The 23,669-nt window shown below is 45.9% G+C and overlaps 1 protein-coding gene across 2 annotated transcripts; it reads left to right on the forward strand.

Moving 5' to 3' along the window:
- Positions 1–3,315: 3,315 nt before the first annotated feature.
- On the forward strand, positions 3,316–14,608 carry LOC142912358 (dual specificity tyrosine-phosphorylation-regulated kinase 4-like). 2 transcript variants are annotated; one of them, XM_076060618.1, is made up of 11 exons: positions 3,316–3,490; positions 4,837–4,973; positions 5,561–5,701; positions 6,674–6,806; positions 7,280–7,361; positions 9,025–9,194; positions 9,696–9,756; positions 11,001–11,118; positions 11,866–12,339; positions 13,892–14,109; positions 14,449–14,608. In XM_076060618.1, exons 1-10 carry the CDS (start codon positions 3,326–3,328, stop codon positions 14,088–14,090), a joined length of 1,680 nt encoding a protein of 559 aa, XP_075916733.1. In that variant the 5' UTR covers positions 3,316–3,325; the 3' UTR covers positions 14,091–14,109; positions 14,449–14,608. The 2 variants fall into 2 exon arrangements, with proteins under 2 accessions (XP_075916733.1, XP_075916668.1); XM_076060553.1 differs by having other exon boundaries at positions 13,892–14,608.
- Positions 14,609–23,669: the final 9,061 nt, after the last annotated feature.

The following is a 23,669-nucleotide window of genomic DNA, read 5'->3' on the forward strand; positions in this document are numbered from 1 at the left end:
TGATTGTGGTGTGGGGGGGGGGGTTGAATGTATAGGCATATTAATATAATTTAACACATGTATGCATCATTGTGTTTATTTTAATACGTGTAATAGACACACATGCATCATAATATGTACTCGCATTTATATTATATACACATGCAAGCACGTATAATAGGCACAACTACATCATATAGATATCACACACGCGTACATTCATTGTACTGCGATGTAATTATCAAATGGGTGGATTAAGATTCACTTAAACCCACGAGACCCACGCGTCCCGAGGCCAGAAGCCCACGTGACTACTCTCCACCCTGATAAAAAAAAACCGGATGCCGTGACGTTGTCAATGACGTCACTAGCCTGGCGGCGCCATTCTTCGCTTGACAACGTGGAGGCAGCACGCGGCTCGCGGTACAGCGCCCCCCCAAGAAACTTGCTCTGCCACTTGTGAATCTTGAGAGGCGCTGTCCCATCGACTGTGTGTGTGCGGGAGTTTCTCGACGAGGGATTTATCCAAGTTAAGTGATGATGATGATGTTGAAGATGGTGCAATTCTGTTTGTCTTGATCCGTATTGATCGTAATGGTGATGGTGGTGTGGAAGCTGCTCTATGATCGTGTCGAGTGTTGTAAGTGATGGTAATGTGAAGTTAATTATGAGTGTTGGTGTTGGTGGCAGAGGTGATGGTTTAATTGCTTGTGGAGGTCGTGATAGTGATAACGCTCGTGATGGTGGTAGTGTTGGTGGTGACAGTGATGAATACAGGAGACCCTTGAATATTGCGGGGGTTATGGTCTTGAGAAGTGCCCTGAAAGCCAAAACCGCGATATAAAATAACGAAGCCTGACCTAAATAATAGCGTTTGGGGCTGTCCATAAATGACGTCACGCACCTAGGGGGGGGGGGGGGGGTCAGACATTTGTGACGATGTGTGACGAGGGGGGGGGGGGTTTGAGAAATGTGACGTCACATCAAAAAGCGCAACTTTAAATAAATACAGTCAAACGTTCTATTCTTAGCTCTTTCGGTAAAGTCACGTTGAAGGGAAACAATAAAATAATAAAATATATATAAAACAATAAAAATTCTCACGACGTTTCGACCATAACACAAACGTGACTTTACCGAAAGAGCTAAGAATATGAATTACTGCAGTCACGAAAGCTTTAAATCAAAATTTAACACGTTCTATTCTTAGCTCTTTCGGTAAAGTCACTTTGAAGGGAAACAATAAAATAATAAAATATATATAACATTAAAAATTCTCACGACGTGTCGACCATAACGCGAACAGTTATCATCAGGTGTGAAAAACCAACGGCAAGAAACATTTGAAAGAAGTGGTGGTTCGCATTTATTTATTTTAAAACGGTGTTTGTATTTTGATTTAAAGCTTTCGTGACTGTAGTAATTCATATTCTTAGCTCTTTCGGTAAAGTCACGTTGAAGGGAAACAATAAAATAATAAAATATATAAAACAAGTTATGACGACCGTTTGTGTTATGGTCGAAACGTCGTGAGAATTTATATTGTTTTGTATATATTTTATTATTTTATTGTTTCCCTTCAACGTGAATTTACCGAAAGAGCAAAAAATATGGTGTTTGTATTTATTTATTTATAAAAACCGTTAGCACCACGGGCAGCGATTTGGCAGTTTATTTAGAAGGACGAGTCCATCTATGTTCAGAAAAGAGGAGGGGGGAGACGAAAAATTAATGTATGCTGTCTGAAAGCCACCGTAAGCGTGAACAATCAACTAAGACCTGAAATGGTTTTATCAAATCCTTCCAATGATTGCTAAGCCAGAATCCATCTTCTCGGTTGAAATTATCTCTGTGCTTATGTAGATAGCCTCATAAATGTCTCCTACAACATCAGAATGCAGCGTCACATTAAATACGCACTACATTGACAATAGTTTAAAGCGATTTGAAGCACTTTTTTGGGGGGGGGGCAGAGCTTTGTGACGTCATATTTGAGGGGGGGTCTGACTTTGTGTGACGAAGTTGGGGGGGGGGTCAAAAATCGTCCAAAATCGCGTGACGTCATTTATGGACGGCCCCTTAAGGCTCCATTGGGGTCTTTGTCTATGTCCGCGAGATGATTGCACTTCAAAGGTTAAGGTGCCATTGACTGTCCGGTGTCCCTCACCCGCTCCACACCATGGTATCAGCCAACAGTGCTGACTCGTACAGTTTACCCGCAAAAGGCAAAAACTCACTCCCGCGATAGCTAAATTGGTATACTAAGACGTTACACGCTCGATAGCGTCGAAACCGCGAACGATAAACCCAACGATATTCAAGGGTCTTCCGCATGTCTGTGAATCCGTGTTTGTATCTCTCTGTCCATGTATCTGCGTGTCTTTGGGTGTGTTTACATATACATGGGGAGTTGGTTTAGTGCAGCGCCTTGACACGCTGAGCAATAACAACCCAGCGACGCGAGTTCAATTTCTGCCCACGGCCACCACTAATGACGACGTGCACAAACACCGACACGGTGGCTAGGAGATGTTCACAACCTCGCCTGGTGTACAGGAGGTTGGTGGGTTTGATCCCAACCCGGACGCATGTCTCCGATTATTTTTTTGCCTCCACATTTAGAAACGTGCGTTTCGAGAATTTGGCTGCCGTAAATTTGCACGTGATGCGCTACTTCGCTGAGCTATCATTCGTGACCAGGTCGCTTCTGAAAAAGGGCTCTGTAGCTCAGCGGGTCTTACGTTGTAAAATAAAAACAACAACAAAAATGTGTCTCTGTAATGTTTCGTGATTGGCAGGCGATCATGGCGCCTGGAGTCATCTCATCGAAGGCAGGGAAAAGCTTCACACCACAAGGTTCCACACCACTCGATTCTGCATCTTTGAGCCACGTGATATACCGCCAGGTTCTTTAATAAGACAATGGCACACTCACTCGAGAGGAGTTCACGTGGCCAGAGTCAAAACCTGAACGGTCCTACGCGTTTAAATAGACCACGCACATTTGAAGTCATGCATAAGTCCTTAGATGCTTTGTGATTCTATGAATGTCCACATGATAAGCCACTTTGTAGAGTTGTAATTTTTGGCCAGATACTGAAAAATGTTAATAGCTTAATGGGCTTTAGCTGGTAAGTTAAAGAAAATAGTTTAAACTTGATTTGTATATTTTTTTAAGTGATGTGCATAGCTTTCCTATACTTTGCCCTCCTATCATGCTTTTGTGTTGTCCTCTGGGACATCTGTTAAAAAAAGAGCTTTATAGCTCATCAGATTCCTTCAGTAAAAATAAATATTACGATTCTGTTACATATATGAATGTGTTCATTCAGTAACGCATGTGTGTATGTGTGTGGGTGCAGAAATCTTGGATAGATTCAGAAAGAAGATGACTTCTTTTGAACGCGTAGAAATCCAGGCGTTCGAAAATATTTTTTATTTTAAGACTAGCGGTGTAAGAAATGGCCGTAAAAATAATGGCTACGACGACGAAAATAACGACTACATTCCGGTGAGTCTCCAATATGGTCCATGTTCATTCCAACAAGTCCACATCCCATTGCAAACCCAAACAACCCAGGCAATTGTCTTTCGCATGGCTATTGTATTTGCAGAGAAACAAATACCATTTTACATTCAGGTGGCAGTCAAGCCAGTTAACAGCATCAGGAGTAGCGGAGTATATCACTGTGATGTCTCCTTTTGTATTTGTGGATCGGGCATTGCATCGTTATATGTTGTGCAGTTTATTCTGGATGACCACAAGCGCACACTACTGGAGAGTTTTTAATTTTCCATTTGTGCATCAGGTATCCGCGTCTGCCATGGTTTGTGCGGATGCAATTTAGGGTGGACTATGAGCTTCGTGGAAGATTTAACTCAGAGATCCTCTGTGTGGTCTGATGGTGTTGTTTGCAATTAGCAGTGAAACATCGTATCAAGTTAAATTTTTATTTAAAGCTTTTGTGACTGCAGGGATCCATATTCTTGGTTCTTTCGGTAAAGCCACCACGTAGAAGGGAAACAATAAAATAATAAAAATATAAAACAATTAAATTATCAGGACGTTTCGACTGCAACACAAGCAATCATCATCAGGTGTGAAACCCACAGCAAGAAAATTTGAAAAAAGTGCTAACGTTAAAAAAACCCGCCACTTTTTTCAAAATTTCTTGCTGTGGTTTTCACACCTGATGATGATTGCTTGTGTTGCAGTCGAAACGTCGTGAGAATTTTATTGTTTTATATTTTTATTATTTTATTGTTTCCCTTCTACGTGGTGACTTTACCGAAAGAACCAAGAATATAAACATCGTACCAAGTTGTTCAATGTTGTGGATTGCTTTCAAAAACATGCTAGTGCACTGAAGCATCAATTTGGCTGTATTAGGGTCTTAGGAGTGTGACACACATTGGCATTTTACACACGTGTCGATATAACCCAAAATTCAATCATGAATCATAATGGTTCAAAGCCTATGTGTTAAATTTGTAAAAAGATCCTTATTAATGTGCATACGTGATAACAATTGTTCGTATGGAGTTGTTGGCTTCAGCTGGATACCGATGAACACACACAATTAATGTCGTTCTGCCAATCTCTGAGCGAATACTTATACGCACATGAGATGAGAGACCGTCTATGACACATTTTACATAGCATGATCAAGTGGTGTCCAGTATGAGGCATCTGGCAAATACATCACAAGCATCACAGACATTGTTCTATCGGTTTGGATAAAAAAAAAAAACAATAACTAAATGGGCACTGATTGAGCGACGCTTTAAGACTGAGTAATGATTGATGACTGAATAAGGGCGCATTGAATAATGAACTCTTCTGTTATTTTGTCGCAGAAAAAGAACGACCACCTGGCGTACCGTTACCAGATACTAAAGGTACTTGGCAGAGGGCGTTTTGGCCAGGTGCTGCTTTGCTTGGACCACAAGACCAAAGAAAAAGTGGCCTTGAAAATGCTGCAGCACTGCATACGGTGAGATTGCACGATGGAAATAGCCACATTTATATCTGGATATGTGCCTAGAACACAACTTGTGAGATTCTAGATTTGATTCTAGATTTGAAGCTTTCGTGACTGCAAGGATCCATACTCTTTGGTTCTATTCGGTAAAGTCACGTAGGTAAAAAATAAAACAACAAAAAAACAACAAAAATCACGACGTTTCGGCCACAGCACAAGCGGCCTTCTTCAGGTGAAGGGACCAGACTGTCTCGAAGATCAAAAAAAAACTTGTGAGATGATTAACAAGTGTTACTTTCCATGAAAGCAGAACAAATCGGGATTAGAGCATATAGCCTTGTCTTCGGGGGCTCTGCTGGTGGTGTCATCCTAGTTTTTGTACATCCTCATGCCTCTTAAGCGTGCAATAACAAGAGTGTGGCGAGATGGGTTCACGGTTTCTCTCCATAACAAAGAAGAGGTCAGCAAAGACGGACCATTGCCAAGAAAGGTTCCGTCAGTGTTACTAATGAATTTGTTAAGTTGTTTTTTTTTACCTTGTGCGCTACTGCCAATGCAGTATCACATTTTATTCTTGTTGATTATTTTTTCTCCCACAGCACCTGGCAAACGGACGTGGAAAAAGAGCCGGAAATAATTCTGGCCCTGGATTCCACGGATCTAGAAAACAACCACATCATCAGACTCCACGAATCCTTCATGTTCAGGGGACATTTTACGATGGTCTTGGAGTTTGTCGGGTGAGAAGAAATCGCATCTCTGCAACGCCATCACATTAGTCTATTCGCACAGGATTCTCAGTTTTTTTACGTGGCGTGAAAGGTTATTGAGATGTTGGCATGCATATTCTTAGCTCTTTCGGTAAAGTCACGTTGAAGGGAAACAATATTGTTTCATATATTTTATTATTTTATTGTTTCCCTTCAACGTGACTTTACCGAAAGAGCTAAGAATATAAAATATATTTTTTATTATTTCATTGTTGCCCTTCTACGTGACTTTACCAAAAGAACCAAGAAACAATAAAATAATAAAAATATATTTTTTTATAAACCAAAAATATAAAAAATTTTTTTTATAAAAATGTGTTTTATTATTTTATTGTTTCCCTTCTACGTGGTGACTTTACCGAAAGAACCAAGAATATTAATCCCTGCAGTCACGAAAGCTTTAAATCAACATTTAATCTCAATTCATGTTTCTAAATGTGGAGGTAAAAAACCAGAAGAGCCAGAAGAAAATGTCCACGCGACCACGGGGGGAGACAAACTTTCAAACTCCAAATATAAATAATATACACAACTGTTTACAATTGCTCCCTGGGCCTTACTGGATACATTTGAGCTGAGTGGCACAATTGTGAAAAAAAACCCAGCCAATTAACATGAGATGTTTGCATAATAATTGGAAATAAAAGAAACTGCGAACTGACATAAGCTGCACATGAAGCTGATAGCTGCCATAAGGCCCTATCCCGCCCGTCAGCAGGATTCATGCACCATGTGGAACAGCAAACCGTCGCAAGGGGCTCCATTATATTTATCTGAACCCAATGAGCAGGTCATGTTTAATCATCATTCCCCTGGCAGAGTTGAGAATTGCCTTTTTTTACGTGAGCAGAAGCCTTAACCGCATTAAAGCAATCCAAAGCATTGATCACGAGGAAAATACCTACAGTGACCATTCACGATGTCCTGTTTTTTTTGTTGTAGTCAAGACCTGAGAAAGCAGCTCAGGATTGCCAAGCACTTTCCCCTTTCAAGAGTCAGGCTCTACACTCAGGCCATGCTGAAGGCTCTTGTCAAGCTCAAGCAGGAGTCCATCTTGCACGGGGACCTGAAGCCGGTGAGTGAACCCAAAATATCCGAAATGCATCATTCATTCAGTCCTTCTGTGTTATTGCATTGAGCCAACTGGTTGTCAGGACAAACTCTCGCGACTCACAAAATAGAAGTCAAAGACCACGCGACTCTTTGTTGTGCTACTCTTAAAATGCATGCTATTTACTAATTCAGAAATGCACTAAATATTTGGCTGAGGCTTGCTTAAACGCAGGGCATTGCGTATCTCTGCTTTCTTGAGAGCGAACCGCATATTATTTGATAAATATTCGAATTCACATTCATAATAATTGTGACAACACTGATGCAGCTATAATTACAAATGTCAACGTTAACGACACATTTTTAAGGTATAAATGAATGAGTGAACGACCTTCAACCGATATGCAAATTGTGGTGTTACCTTGCGTCCTGTATGCTTCAAAGTTGTACACATCAAGCACCTCTGACAAGAGCCACAACTTCTTTTCTTTCCAGGAAAACATCCTTGTCAAAAACCATAAAACCGGCAACATCAGAATCACTGATTTTGGCGTCAGTGCCAAAGTTACAAGGTCATGTAAGTGATTTCCCCTGTGTCTGGGTGTGTCTGTGGAGTTAATAGTGTAGGGAGAGGTCGTGTCGTGGTTAGATCGCTGCGCTATGAACCTAACGTATGGAGTTCGATTCCCGTGGTGCTGGCCACCCGTCCTTTTCGTGCCATTCCGGCCTTCATTGGTGCTCGCTGACAGCACTTGCCCCAACAGTCTGTTACAGGCTATACGGGGGATCTTTGTGGGGAGTGGAAGGGTAGTGGCTAGCGTGCTGTGCTTCAAACCCGGCATACGGGGTTCGATTCTCGCTCACGACCAACACCAGTGACGATTGCCTGATCCGGTCCTGGGCGTCCTCTAGGTCGACTCAGCCTCAAATTAGTACCTCTTGCAGTTTGTAAACATCGCCACTGGGTAGACAAAGGCGGCTGGATATGATGCTGGCCACCCTCTCTCCTGTGTTGCCGTGCCGGCCTGAATAAGTGCTCGTTAGCAGCACTTGCCCCGACAGCCTGTTAAGGCTATACGGGGAATATTTGTCTTTGGAGTAGTGGAATAGTGATTAGGACTCTACTACACTACACTCCCTGTAACACATTTTCAATTCCCAACCGTGCAAAACACTGAATTGGCATGTTTTGTTTATTTGACAAACCTTACGAATTGGCTGTGTTTGGAGGTGGCGGGTTTAACGACACATTTATATTTACGCGATGCAACCCCAAATAAGCCTATTATGCACTGGCAGTTGGTATTTAAACAGGGCCACGGTCTGCCGCATCGAAACGTAGCCTAAAAGAGCAGAAGTGGGTGCAAATGTAGCTGTCACGCGTGCATTTGTAGGTCCTCACTTAACCTAGCGAGACAAAGCATCTCAAAGAGTGGCATTCATGTATTGGCGGCTCTGAGACAATGGGGGAAATTCCACTTCCCCATGGTGCAACCACTTTAAACCACTTATTCAGGTGTTTAACTTTATCGCCTCCTAATCAGGATTTCAACTTACAACTTTGCAATCTGTGAGTCGAGCGCTCTATCGCGGCACCACTTGACCGGCAAATAGAATGAAATGAACGTGTGTGCATTGAAACACTTCGACGACGACACTGGACTTGTGTCTTCTTCTTTATTATTATTATTATTATTTATTTCTTTGACGTCTAGGACAGCTCCGCATTCCTTCCCACGTAAGCGCCGCTCGCTCCGCCTTTTACGCGGTGTGAGTTGTTGCTGTCCCGCGCACGGCTCGCTCCCCGCTCCCCGCTGGCAGACGGCGCGCGAAGAGGCGGCCCCGGGACCGCCTCGGGACCACCGACGTTCCGGAGGCGCGAGACGTTGCTCAGCTTCCAGACTGCCCACACTGACCCCGAGCCTCTTCCTGCTTCCGCCTTATAACCCCTCTCCCGCGTCACCAAGCCCCACCTCTAGCCACGCCCCCCTCCCCCCCCACCTTACGAACCCTCCAGATGGTTCCCCACGAGCACCCTTGAGCTCCGCCTATGAACTATGGCCCAGATGATCCCATCCACCTGATTGGCTAATGGCTGAAGCGGCGGAGCCTATCCCACCGATGGGCGACCGTCGGGGTGTACTCTCGTATTGCACTTTGTATGTGGAACGTCTTTCATGGCCCACATAGCCAGCCATGCCCTGTGCTTAAATGCGCCGATATGTGCGTGTGGTGAGCAGTTACCGGACCCTGTGGAACATGGCCATACATGGCGCCTGAGACGCTCCTGCTGCCTTTCGTGACATGCGCAGCAGACATGTGGTCCCTGGGCTGCGTGATTGTAGAGATTCTCCTCGGCTGCAGACTCTTCATCGGCAACTACAAGGATTTCCTTGGCCGAGCCATCAAGGTGCCTGAAACAGGAAATTCTAAGCGCATTCGTTATGAATTAGTTGCAATGCAGGGCATAGCTTATATCCTCGAATTCGCTAATAATGGCATACAGAATGTTACGGACTTAAATGTACGATTCATGGAATTTCATGGAGCTGTCTTCATCCTCTGGACTCATGCCTTGGTTAAAAAAAAAACGGTGCCCGGATGCCAATACATATATGTAGAATATACATATGTAGAATGGATGTCTTCATGTGAATAGCTACCATTGGGGGTTTACATTGGGGGTTTACTGACCATGCCAGACAGACTGCCACTGTGACAGACCCATGTTATGAAGGCGATATTTGTTGATTTTCATATAATTCATATATAAATATTAAGATAAGCAAAAGCACGTGCAGTAATTGTGCAAAACACCTTCAATTCATACTGTAGATGTTAAAAGTTATACTGCATGTAAACTGTGCTCGCAGTCAAATTAGCTCATGAATGCAACCTCAAATGTTCGCAGATCTTGGGTCTCCCACCAATGTCAATGATCTTGACAGATTTCAACTGGACCATTACCATGGGTGAGTCGAGTGAACGCTGGTTGCTATTTTTTGACGTCACATTTGTCAGACGAGCGTCCCTGTAATGTACTCGTCATCACCATCATCACCACGATCCACGGGTACATAGCCCGTAGGTGTCCACTGCATGTTTTGGCATGTCTCCACTTTCCTCTGTCTCGTGCCAATATTCTCAAGCAGTGGCCACATCAATCTAGATTTGAAGTTTTCGCGACTGCAGGGACGCATGCTCTTTGGTTCTTTCGGTAAAGTCACGTAGGTGGGGAAAAAAGCAATAGAAATATATATAAAAATTAATTAATTAAATCGCGACGTTTAGATTGCAACACAAGCAATCGTCATCAGGCGTGACAACCACAGCAATAAATATGTTTTTACTGAAGTGGGAGAGAAGCCAGAGTTAGGGCAGTTAAATAACTCAGAGAGGGGGAGGGGGGAAAGGGGAGGGGGCGAATGGGGAGAGAGAAAGAATCAAAAGAATATAGTGGCTACATCTTTTTGACACCAATCACTGATGCCATCGTCAAGCCATTCTTGGGCAGGTCTTCTTCATTTTTTCCAGTTCCGTTAATTTTTCCCGAAAAAAGCACACTTTTATTTTTTGTTACTTATTTGTGTCCCCATCCTACTACTACACGCGTGTGTGTGGACAAATAGTGCCAGTTTCATTCTCATCACTGCCTGCATCATCACGTTAATTGTTTTACGTGCAAACTTCTGTTTTTGCTTCTACGTTAGTCAGGGGCGGAGCCAGGATTTTGACTTTGAGGGGGGCTCACTTAAGTATTCTGAGATATCCAGCGTTTATGTTTTCCAATGGGCGCCACAAATTTATACAACTAATTTTATTGGATTTGAACGCGGAGTTTATTAATAGGTCGGAGCCGTTTATGTGGCTAATAAGTTTGATAAGTTCAAAAGGCTGCCGCTTAAGCAGCCTGCAGGGCAGCACAAGGTGGTAGCCTGCAGCATTTTGCAGCAGCCGGATTTCCGGTTATCCCGATTACCGACTTTCCCAAAATTTCAGGGGGGGCTGAGCCCCCCCCCCCAGCCCCCCCTGTGGCTCTGCCCCTGACGTTGGTCACTCTTTGGGTCAAGCTTCGATGCAGCAGTAATCCTGGAGCAATACATTTCGAGCGTACAATATCTGACCTCCGTCAGTCTTTGCACTCTCGTAAATCGTCCACAACAGTTTACGTCCAACGCTTGCTTCTTTTTTTTTCCTCTCTCCCTCACAAACACAGACAAGAATGGGTGCCCAATTGTCAACGGCAAGGTCATTGTCCCGAGCTGTTTACCCCTGGAGTCGCTGCTGGATACTTATGACAAGGAGCTACTCAACTTCCTTCGCGGCTGCCTTGAGTAAGAGCCCCAACTCCATGAAACTTTACTATCACTTGTTGCGCACTTTGTCATATCAGAGCAACGTTTCTCGCTTTTGTGCGTTCTTAAAATTAATTAGCCCAATTATCGTGAAGCCATTGAAGCTGTGCACTTTGAAATGTTGATTTAAAACCCATTTCTTTAGAATTGCCTTCGTGTTTAGATTGTTGTCCATCCCCCACACCTCCCGATTAGCGCGGTTGGCTGCGTACGGTGCTAAAGAAGTCCGACATGAAAGTTTGTTCTCCTATAACACGTGTTTTCGCAACGCGAATTGGATATGACGTGACGGATGTATTTGGGAACGCTTTATTTTTACAACGCCGATGCGAATCGGATATAACGCGACTGAGTGAACCGAGATACGTCACGCTAATAGGAATCAGCGGTTGTACGGCTGCCTCGGCGTAGCGTCACGAAAGGCGGGATGCTGCTGGATGCTTCCAAATGCTGCCCACACGCCTCGGTCGTTGTTCAGCCTGCGTACGCATCTAACGCGTTATCGCGGACTGTGCTTTCACCTACATTATTTACAGCAGCGCAATTTGTTTCCATAATACGGTGTTCTTCAGGAACGCAGCTGCCGCGTTATTGGAGAACACACTGTACACGCATGCTACGGAGGATACGGTTGGCAATTTATTGGGTGTGCCTCAACCCCCTCCTCATGAGCAGAATAAATGTGGACAACGGGGCCCTGACGATCCCCCGCGTGCATGTTGGCAGGTGGGACCCCGCACTCCGGCTCACACCGGAGCAGGCCTTGGAGCACGACTGGGTGAGGGGCAGCGAGAAGGCGCAGGGCAGCGCTGCAGTGCCAAGCGTCGACGTTCCACTTGGCCAGGCAGCGGCCCCACAGGCACTCAACGCGGACCCACAGGCACTCAACGCGGACCCACAGGCACTCAACGCGGACCCACAGGCACTCAACGCGGACCCACAGGCACTCAACGCGGACCCACAGGCACTCAACGCGGACCCACAGGCACTCAACGCGGACCCACAGGCACTCAACGCGGACCCACAGGCACTCAACGCGGACCCACAGGCACTCAACGCGGACTCACAGGCACTCAACGCGGACCCAGCTCCAGCAGAGTCACAACTGTCGGACGACAACCCTCAGTCCCATGGGATCCCGGAATCCGTGACTCCTGTGGGATGCAGTGTTGAAGAATTTGTGACAGTCAGGAGCCAACAGTGAGTCTCCGCATGCAAGCGCATAATTAAGGATGTTTTTGTTGGTTGTGCTATCGTTAAGCCACAACCAAGTGTGTACCTGTTTAAATGAGCATTAGGCAATTTTCACCTCCGTCATTAAGCCTAACCCACTGGTGGAAATTCCACCTACAGTAAAACCTTGGATTGCGAGTAACTTGGCCTGCGAGTGTTTTGCAAGACGAGCAAAATGTTTTAAGTGAATATTAATTTGATAAACGAGCGAGGTTTTAGCAATACGAGTAGTAGTACGTATACGCTTTGTACTGCCGAGCGTCACGTGATCACAACTGATATACGAGCGCTTTGATATACGAGTGCTTTGGATTACAAGCACGTCTCTGGATCGAATTATGCTCGCAATCCAAGGTTTTAATGTACCTATATCTCCTTAAAACATCCACTGCTGATTTCCCACGAAGTGATAATACAGTCCATTATGTATGGGTAATACACGTACATCTTTCAGTCAAACTACCACCACCAAGAGAAACATTCTGTATCCGAAAAGACAAAATATCTGTTTTGGAAATGATAAACATGAGGATTCTGTTTTTTAGGGGTCCTATATTGGTATAAGCTAACATTTTTATGAAAATTAACAAAAATGTTACGTACACAATTATCCAGAGGATATTTCGGTAAATATTTCATCACCCCCATCATCCATTTTATTTATTATCATCAGCACGAACCATGGGTAGATAGCCTGTAGGTGTCCACTTCACATTTCACCACTTGTTTCAACTTTCCTCTGTCTCGTGCCAATATGCTCAAGCAGCGCATCTCTTTCTGGCACCAAAGCCATTCTCTGTTAGGTCTCTTTTCAGTTCCTTCCATTTTCCCAAGCAACACGCTTTTGATTTGCCTGTTGCCTATGCTAAACGTGTCCAAATCGCGCCAGCTTCCTTCTCACCAATGCCTGCTTCACGAGGACTCCTTCCACGTGCAACCTTTTTTTCGTTACTTCGACGTTGGTCACTCTTTTTAGTCCACTTTGGGTGCCAGTATTCCTCATGTAGCAATACATCTCAAATGGCCAATATCTAATCTCCTATCAGCCTTTTGTTTTCTATCGTGGAAAAATATAAATCCCAAATTTTGAATGTGCTCCATCCAGCCCGTTGGTTCTCTCGTAAGTGCTCCACTCCCTGGTCCCTCCGTTTCATGCGGCATCTTGAGACACGACCGCAATTTTCTGCTGACGTGATTCCAAATTGTAAACTGCGACATTCAGTCGCAGTTTACAATGTTCAGTTTCACCACTGGCCCTGCTGCTCGTTTTCAGCGTGGAAATGCTTTGACCGTCGAGTTGCATTGCACAGGGTGGCCCAGGTGTCTTGTGAACCCCAATTAGTTGAGCAGTAATTATTCATTTATGTCTTCACACCCATTGGTATGGCAAAACGATGAATCTTTGGTGATTAAATGGGGGGTCACGAGACATCTGGATCGCCCTGCAGTAGGCAAGCACACCTAGGAATGTGTGAAAGGCGGACGAGGCATGACGATCAAACGCGTGTCTCTCTTCCAGGCTGGCTCCCACACTCTCTCCCAGCAAGAAAGATCACGGCAATGATGAGAAGGAGAAAGAAGTCACCGGCATTTCAAGAAGGATGTCAGGAAGGAGACGTGTGCGGGGATTTGCCGGCGTGCGAAAGATATTCCGGGCATTTTTCAGCTTCATCCGCAACTGCTGCTGCTGCGGCTGCAGCTGCGGTGTGGACGAATGAAGACTCCATCACAGAACCGGTTCGCACCTAGACAAAGATCTCCCATATTAGAATTAACAGATTGATGGGGGCAAGTGCTGTGAGAGAGCGCCTATGAAGGCTGGCACGGCACGTCACAAGGTGGGTGGCCGCCGCCACAATTATCATACATTACACCGGGTGCTTGTTTAAGGCTGAGTTGATCTAGGGGAGGCCCACGACCAGTTCACATAATCGTCACCAGTGTTGGCCGTGAGCGGGAATCAAGCTCGGGTCAGTCGGGTCAAAGCACAGGGCACACGAGCGACACACCTTGCTTCGTCTCGGGTGCTCTGGCCCTTGATAAACCTTGCCTCGCCTGGGTTTGTGCCCAATACAGGTGACGTCACTGGGGGATGACGTCAACCGGAGTGGAGGAGGCGGACACCTGACCCTGGACCCCAAGACGTGGCCATCCTGGAACCGCCTACCAGACCACCTCTACACACACCACGCACACACACACCACGCACACACACCCCACGCACACACACCCCACACCCACACACGTCCCGCACGCCCCACGCACACCCTGCGCACACACCCCATGCACGCCCCACACGCACACACCCTGCGCCCACCACGCACGCACACACCCCATGCACGCCCCACACCCCACACGAAAATGCCCCACACGCCCCACACACCCCACACACCCCGCGCACAAACCCCATGCACACGCCCCGCGCACACGCCCCACACACACACCTCACACACCCTGCGCACACCACGCACGCACACACCCCATGCACGCCCCACACCCCACACGAACACGCCCCACACACCTCACACACTCCACACACCCCACACGCCCCATGCGCACGCCCCACACGCCCCGCGCACACACCCCACGCACACACCCCACACACACACCACACACCCACCTCACCCACACACACTACACTCACACTGTTGTATATATATATAGGTCTTATGAAAATTGATGAAAATAATGAAAATTAAATGAAATTAGAAATTTGAAATTATGTGTATCCGAAATTATGTTAATTAGTGTAATATGTGCATAAATTATGCTGATTCGAGAGATAATCGTATTAATTTATGCGAGTGGGCGTGGTTATGATAATGTAGGTCGTTATGGATTATCAGGTCGAGCCTCGGTGACGAAGGTTGGTTATTAATTGGAACAACGCAATTAATCGTATGCAGTGACGCAGGCGTTGTGAGCGTAAATGAGAGAGAGGCAATTCGACTCTGCTCTTTAATTCCGTATTATCGATAAGGATACGATTACTCTCGATTGAACATGATGAATTATGCGTTATGGATTATGTGTGGTGATAGTGTGCTTATGATAGGTCCCCAGGATTCAGATCTCATATGCAGAACAATATTATGCAGAATTTCAGGAAGAATCACACGCAAACTTCTGCTTTAATCAATTTTATTTTCTAGCTAACTTTAATTTTTGGATAATATGAAAACTCAATCTCGGGATTTTGGAATTTCAACACAGCGTTAACATGATACCATCACGATTGCGTTGTTTCACTTTGATAACGGCACCTGTGGTTAATTCCCGACGCGTAACGCAATCGATCGGTTGTTGAGAGAGAGATTAAAACATGCAACTATTCTATCAAAACCTTAACCTTATAATATGTAAATTCGTATTTCAACATTGCCCACACAGTACCACATCCATTCATAGACCTTCAAGTCAATTCTTATCACGTTGTTAACAGTAGGACGATTCGTTATTATGCAACTCAATGACAGCAGTATTTTTCGTTATGAATTGATTTTTAATGCACCACCTTGGAGTGGAAACCCTTCTTGATTATCCCGATATGCGTATCGTGTGTCTTCTTTATCACTGGTTCAATTCTTTGCGTAAAGCAGACGCCGAGGTTAGCATCTCTGGTGTCCAAAATGTGTTTCCTGTGTGTTGCGGCGCAATGGGGGAGTGAGGGGGAGAGTGTGGGGGAGGGGTTGCAAACGAACGGCTTGTCACAGTTTCTGTCCACCGCTGGCTGGATGAGTCAGCACGATGCTCGCCGTCGTCGCGCCGATGGGTGTTGAGTGCGGGGCCGCTGCCCTCTCGGCCCTGGTGACGTGAAGTTGCGCGTTGTGGCACGCTGGTGGCACACTGTTGGCACGCGCTGGTGCTGATGCTGGTGCTGATGGCACGCTGTTGGCGCGCGCTTCCTCTCCTTGAAGATGCGCGAACGCGCCCGTGCTGGTTCGCTGACAGCAGTTTCTCTCCACTGCTGGCTGAGCTGCTGCACGCTCTTGCTTGGAGTTGCTGGCCGCGCTCTTTCTCCTTGAAGATGCGCGAACGCGCCCGTGCTGGTTCGCTGACAGCAGTTTCTCTCCACTGCTGGATGAGCTGCGCCGGCGCGCGCTCTTTCCGCTACTGTAGTATCTGACGCTGCGCTCGCGGGCGACAGGTCAAGTTTTTCTTCTGCTGAGTGAGCCGAGTCGCACGCGCTCTCTTTGTTGAGGTTGTTGGCGGCTGTCCAAGTTTTTCTGCTGCTGGTTGCCACGTTGCACGTGCTTTCTCTGTGGAGATGCTCGAGTGCTCTCAGCGCTGATTCGCTGATACTTTGTTGGCGGCTGGCCAAGCTTTTTCTTCTGTTGAGTGAGTTGATTCGCACGTGCTCTCTCTGTTGAAGTGCGCGAACGCGCCCGTGCTGGTTCGCTGACAGCAGGTTTCGTCCACTGCTGTATGACTCACTTTTGTTGATACATCGCGACTCAGCGATCCTCGCTACTCAGCGAGGATCGGAGCCAGCCGCTCCATGCAACTGCTCGTCCTGTGGACATCTTGAATCGCTGATCTGTCTTGACTGACTTAACTGTACTTTTTGAAAATGCGCTGACCGTTATGTTCAAAGACATTCTTCTCTCTGTGCAGTGAAGGGGGGGGGGGGGGGGGCGTGGTCTGTGTGTGTGCGTGTGTGTGGCAATTATGACATGGTTCTGTTCGGGTCTTCCTCAAGCCATAAACCATCAAGGAAACAGACGCTTCGATTCATCTCGAAGGCGTCTGTCTGTCGACGCTGTTCATCCAGAGAGAGGGGCGTGTTCCCCCCCCCCCCCTTTTTCGTACACGTTTCCGACGCACAAAGAAATGGTTAAGATTTTTAAAGTTTAACATTTCACATCACAGTTGGTATCTTATCATACGCAGTTATGATCCTACTTGTGATTCATAGTATTTGATTTATTTCCAAGTGAAGATGTTCTCTCGAGTATATATTCTTATCATGTGTTGCGGGGAGAGACAAAGGTGGTCGGGGTTTCTATCTCTCTATACTTTGAGTTGACATCGCTCAAATATCATTTCGACTCCACATTCTACCAGCCTAATCCACCCCGTTACCTTGGCTCTTACTTAGTTTATTAATTTTCGTCACTCTGTGTGTCTTATCATATATAAATGTGTGGCGGTTTATTTAACTTAAAGTTCGCTCGCTCTTTTGCTGCCCGTGTGCAGGGTGGGGTGGGGCCACTATTAAGTCCCGTGTGTGGCAAATGGTTCCTGCGATAACGATCTGTTTGCCCTGGCGTGAAATTCCTCTCTCGCGCTCTGCGGGAGAAACAAAGGTGGTTGGGAGTACCTATCTCTTTATACTTTCGACTTTATATTTCTCAAATACCATTTGGTCCCATGTTCGCCAAGACTCGTGTTTGTAACTACGTCCTCCCGACACCCCTCTCGGTTTACCGAGGTTTGCATTGTTATGATGGAATTATTAAGAAGAAAAATAATTTTCATCCTGAGTTTTAAGAGGTCCGTTTCTTGATTGTTGGAATCCATATGCCTTGGTTCTGTAAGGTTCTATCATGGAATGTCGTGTAAGGTCAACACATTATTCTTAATTTTATGTGTGACTGATGTGTAGCCACTTCTTTAACTTAAAAACGTGTTCGCTGGCTGTTGTGTGTGTTTTCTCATTAATCCGTCTGGCTAGCTCCAGATGGCCCCTTGTGATAAGGTGTGGTTCCTGCTTCTCCGCGCTGCGAGAGAGACATAGGTGGTCGGGGTTGCTTGGGATATTGTTTAAACTCTTTCGCAAGTTTGCCCGTTGTCTCATTCCTTGTTGAAAAAGTTTGATGCGGCTCTGTATTTTGTCTCCAAGCTTTGTTTTAACAGTAAAAGTATTAAAGGTGAAAATCATTTGATCGCGAATTAATTATTGGATAAGGATTCACTGATGTGTCTCGTGGCCTGTTCTTAATTGGAGTGAGCGCGAGGACGCTAACTTAACTTATTCTTGTTATTGCATTTTAAATTTTAACCGTTGTTTTAATGACAAAGGAAAAAAATATATGGTTTAACCCGTGGGCGTTCTCGTTTCTGGATTGCGGAGGGCTTCCCTCTGCGTGACCTCCCTTAGGGCACATCAAACTCTTGTTCATCTGGAGATCTTCGCAGATAGCTCCTAACATCCTCGCCTCGAGAGTTTTATTATTTCTTTATTTATTAATGGCTTGTTTATGATCGACATCTGGTTTTTCGTGTGCCTGGCTTACGGGTTTTCGTTTGTTAAAAAAAAAATTGATATATAACGTAAAATATTATTATTAATATACATTTTGGAAAAGGCTCATATACAACAACACACCACCTGCACACACCCCACACACACACCACACAACCACCTCACCCACACACACTACACTCACACACCACCTGCACACACACACACAGACACCTCGGCTAGCCCTTAGGTCAACTGGAACTCACAAACCGAACCTCTCCGCCTGGGTTTTCATCCCGGCAACCTATCGCGTGACCTGGCCACGGGTTTCCTATGCGAGAGAGAGAATTGGCAACGTTGGTTGTTAGATGGAAGCCCCCGGGCCCCGTGATAAAGCATGGGCCTGAGTTCGACGATTACGACAATAAAAACCGTTAAAATGTTATCCGAGTGCGGTGTTTGACATTGTGTGCGTGGCGAGTCGCTTGGGGAGGTGTACGCTACAGTGGACATAACCATGGCAGGCAGAGGCCATGCGCTGCGTTAATTTCCCCTGGCATTAAGTCGCCGGCACGGCTGGTGAGGAAAACTCTTCAACCTCGCCGTGGATCTTGTGGCGGAGCAGAGGGACAGGAGGCTGGGAGCACGTGGTATGTGGCCCTTAGAGCAAGTGGTGTGGTGAACCGTAATGTGTGAAGGCCGTTTTACAGTTCCTCTTTAATGAAGCTAATACATTCGATGTCTGCAACATGAATTGCTTTCATCACTCCATCTTCTCGGTGGATGTACTCTCTCAGCCACATTCCATTCAGTAGACGACAGTCATTTCTGTTCCATAAAGTGATTTGCCAGATTTTAATTACCTAATTTAAACTCACAGGTGTACGTCCTGAAAGAGTTGTTATATCATTAGCAAAAACCACGAAAACATGATGCATTCTAAAAACATGGCAGGAGGCAATAGCCATTGCCATCACCAAACCAGGCAAGCCAATCAACGACCCAGGAAGCTAGAGACCAATATCACTCCTGTGCATGACCTATAACCTCCTGGAACGCATCATCCACTGGAGAGTCAGTGATTCGGCCTGGGATGCAGTTGCTGTGACCAAGCTTTTGGCCTTTGCGACACACATCGAGGCCGCATCCCAGAAGAAATCAGCGCAGGCCTTTGTGAACTTGTCATCAGCTTTATGACACCGTCTGAATTAACGGCTTCATGTTAAAGCTCGCAAGGACCATTCCCGACCTCGAAACAATATGCCTAATGAGAACTATGACAAGAAATAGGCGACCATGTCTTTATATGGGCAACAAATCCAGGTCACCTCGGATCCCCAACAATGGATTTCCACAAGGTTCAGTACTTGCGCAAATGCACTTCAACGTCTACATGAGCGACATGGAAAACCCACCGGGTCACACAAATTTGTATGCGTGGATGACCCTGCCCTAGCAATGCAACCAGTCAATTTTAGCAACATCGAATCCAGTCTGAACAAAGAGCTGAACACCATGGGGGAATCTTCTTTGGTTCTTTCGGTAAAGTCACGTAGAATGAGAATAAAATAATAAAATAAAACAATAAAATTATCACGACCTTTCGGCCACAACACAAGTGGCCTTCTTCAGGTGAAAGGAACAAACCTGTCGGGACGACAGAGCTTCAATGAACGTTGTTAATATTTGTGCATCTTTTAAGCTGGTTGAGAGAAGTGAGGCACCTTGACAAAGGGGTTTACATATCAAACAGGAGAATTTAGCATTGAAACAGTTGATGGATTAGCTTGTGACTGGTCACAGAAATAGCTGTGTTAAAGTCAAAGCCTACACATCCACAGAGGCACCTCGTACATGGACGCCAAAGGGGCTGCAATAACTCAACTATCATAAAGTAAATATTCCATGGGGGAATATTTCTGGATATGGAGGCTCAAGCCAAATTCCCCACAAAACTGGTCACTACATTTTGACTTAAAACTTTCGTTCCTGCAGGAATTCATATTCTTGGTTCTTTCGGTAAAGTAATTAGTCACTATGCCATCTTGATAACAGAAGCGCGCAGCACACTCTGAAAGTGACTTTCTTCGGGAACACCGTGCGACACGACCCCATTGCAACGGAATCTCAGAGTGAAGCTGGACCATAAGCTAACCATATGGTCCAGCTTCACGTAATACTGTGCACCAGCATAGACGAGAAGTAGTCACAATCGACTTGTTGATGTCCAACTGAACACATCAATGTAGTGTATCACTGGGAGCCTCAAGTCGACCCCCAACACCCTGGGCTGACTGCGCTGTCACAAATATCTCCCCCACCCACCCGCCACGATGCTGCAAACCCTCCGGGAAGTCCTGCAAATCGAGGGATTACAGTCGCCTTCCCATTCGTCAGGAAATCAATAAACGTCGCTTGAAGTCACGAAAGCTATTTTGGACCCATGCGCTTAACCTTCAGCAATGCGAGTTCAACCCCGATGAAGCTTGGAGAGCTGAATGGAGTTAAAAAGATCTCATAAACGAACACCTTGTTAAAGACTAAACGCCAAATATCTCTGGGTTTGATCTTCTCCGAAGCTCACGGATCTACCCTAAACCGTATCATCACAAACTATGGCAGATGCGGATACCTGATGCACAAATTTAAAACTATCTAGTGTGCGACTGTGGTCATTAAAACAGACCATACAACATTTAAAGATGCAATGCCATCTCCACGAACTCCTGACGTGGTTATCTGCACTTGACCACCTGAATGTGAAATTGTAGTTGTTGCTCTGTCATCTACATCAGCCATACGAAAGAGCAGCAGCATCAGCCATGTTGGACAAAGTCCTCGCCAAGGGTGTGGTCTCTCTCACGATCCTCAGCTGCATTCTACTTCATTATATTGTTATCTGTCGAATGCAGGGCATCAGGCAGGCTGATGTATCTACGCAGAGTTTTGGGTGTTAGTCCTTTGCAGGCATTAATGGGTTTCTCCAGGCACTCTCATTTTAACACTGGATTGTCAGGATGAAAAATCGAGAACGTTTCTTCTTTTTTAATGAAAGGTACAGGTTCTTATTGCGTATGGCATTATGTTAAGGTGCTAGATGTCAATGACGTGGTCTGCTAACTTAACATGAGGGCTTCAGCCGAGAGTTTGTTGTAGTTTTGCTATTCCTCTCCATGGAAGGAGCACATAATACAGTTGATTATCACGTGATGTATAGTTTGGGTTGGATTTCTGCATTCATACGACTGTGTCTTGTCTTTCATTTCCATTTATACTGGTGTAGTGTTCGATTTCACTCGGATAACTTCTGTCTTTCTTCGAACACCGCTTTATTTACAACTCTCAGCATGTCCTCCACATTCCACAGTATCCTGGTCGCCACGGCTCGCTCACCGTGCTTCACTCGACTCGCTCGCCACCTTTGTCTCTCCACTCCCCCACGATTACTTCGCTTACTCCGCCGCTAACTTCTTCGTCTCTGTTCACCGCTATCACCGTCACTATGCTCTCTCCACTGCTAAGTGCTTCGTCTCTGTTCACCGCTATCACCGTCACTATGCACTCTCCACTGCTAAGTGCTTCGTCTCTGTTCACCGCTATCACCATCACTACGCTCTCTCCACTGCTGGCTATTCTCTATGCTCTCTCCACTGCCGGCTATTCTCTTCTTCGCACACAGCGTCTTCGCACACAGCGTCTTCGCACACAGCGACTTCACCCTTCAACTCTTAACTCCAACTCCTCAACTTCAACAACCTTCTCCAAGCTCTCCAAGCTCCAACTCTCCCTCTCCAATTGCCGACCCCCCAATTTATCCCCGCTCTCATTACGCCCCCAATTAATTAGTCCGCGTCCCAACGGCACTCCGCGTGACCGTACACCTGTTTCTCCTCCAGACCTTTAGGCGCCGCTCTAGCCTTGGCAACAGCTCCAACCAATCACAGCCGTCCAGGGCTTTCCCAGCTTAATTGCCCTAACATAACCTGCACTGTATTCGCCTTCACTACAGGCTGACCCAAGATAACCCGTACTGTCTGTGTGATCATGTAATCACGCCCCCTCCACCACGCACCTTCCTACTCCACTACACGGGTAGGAACCTCCTGGTTACACCAGCCCACAAGGGATTATTCTTTCCATCCGTCGTGCATCCAAAAATGGGAGGGGTGGGGCTGGGTGGAGAGGGGAGGGTGGGGGAGGGGCTGGGTGGGGAGGGTGGGGAGGGGCTGGGTGGGGAGGGTGGGGCTGGTCAACCCGTGGTGCCCTTATAAAACTCAACATTTAACCTACTCACGCCGGCTTGTGCCCGCCCTCACAGCCGGGCATATTTGCGGAATACACCACGTGGTGCCGCCGTTGACCCTGGCCATTGACCGAGCAGACCAACGTTCCTACCAGCTCCCTCCGCAGGAATGTGTTGAAGGAGATGTGTGCATCTGCCTGTTGATGCGATTCTGGTGCGATTGATGGTTACGCCACCAGGTGTCTTAGAGAAATGTCAAAGCCAGGATGTGCGATGATTGGGTTGCGAATTAGGTGTTTATTTTAGAGGTTCTCATTCCACTGTTCACCACCGTTCTGCCAGATCTGGATGAGAAACCTTTCTTAATAAATGAAATGAAACTTTCTTACGCGATACTGCATCAGCAGTGTTGCACAAGGAAAAAAAATAATCACATTTTGCAGTAACATGGTCCGAAGACGAAAATATGTATAATAAGAAATGTTTTAAAAGACAAAGGCCCTCCAAAGCAGTGAGTAATAGTTGGATACTGAACGATTCACCATGCATCCATAGTAAATTCAATATTTTATGCAGTGTTAAATTGGCATATTCCAATTTGCCATATTGCAATTTAAGACCCCTCATCTGGAAATGTTCTTAAAAGTAAACGCCTTCATGTTCTCCCCGTGGTTGCGTATCTCATTTCACAAGGCAACATATCTCTTGAAGCACACTATTAAAGTCACTCACACATCGGGCTTAACACGAACTTTCAACTCTCGAATCATTCCTCACTTTACGAACAACTATACAACTATGAGTTCGGAGCAGACTATGGATCAACGCCGAATATATATTCCAACGTCATCCACTTTATAGCTAATCGGG

Source organism: Petromyzon marinus, chromosome 1, assembly GCF_048934315.1.
Source record: "Petromyzon marinus isolate PM22_M1 ecotype Great Lakes invasive population chromosome 1, UKy_Petmar_22M1.pri1.0, whole genome shotgun sequence".
NCBI lineage: Eukaryota > Metazoa > Chordata > Hyperoartia > Petromyzontiformes > Petromyzontidae > Petromyzon > Petromyzon marinus.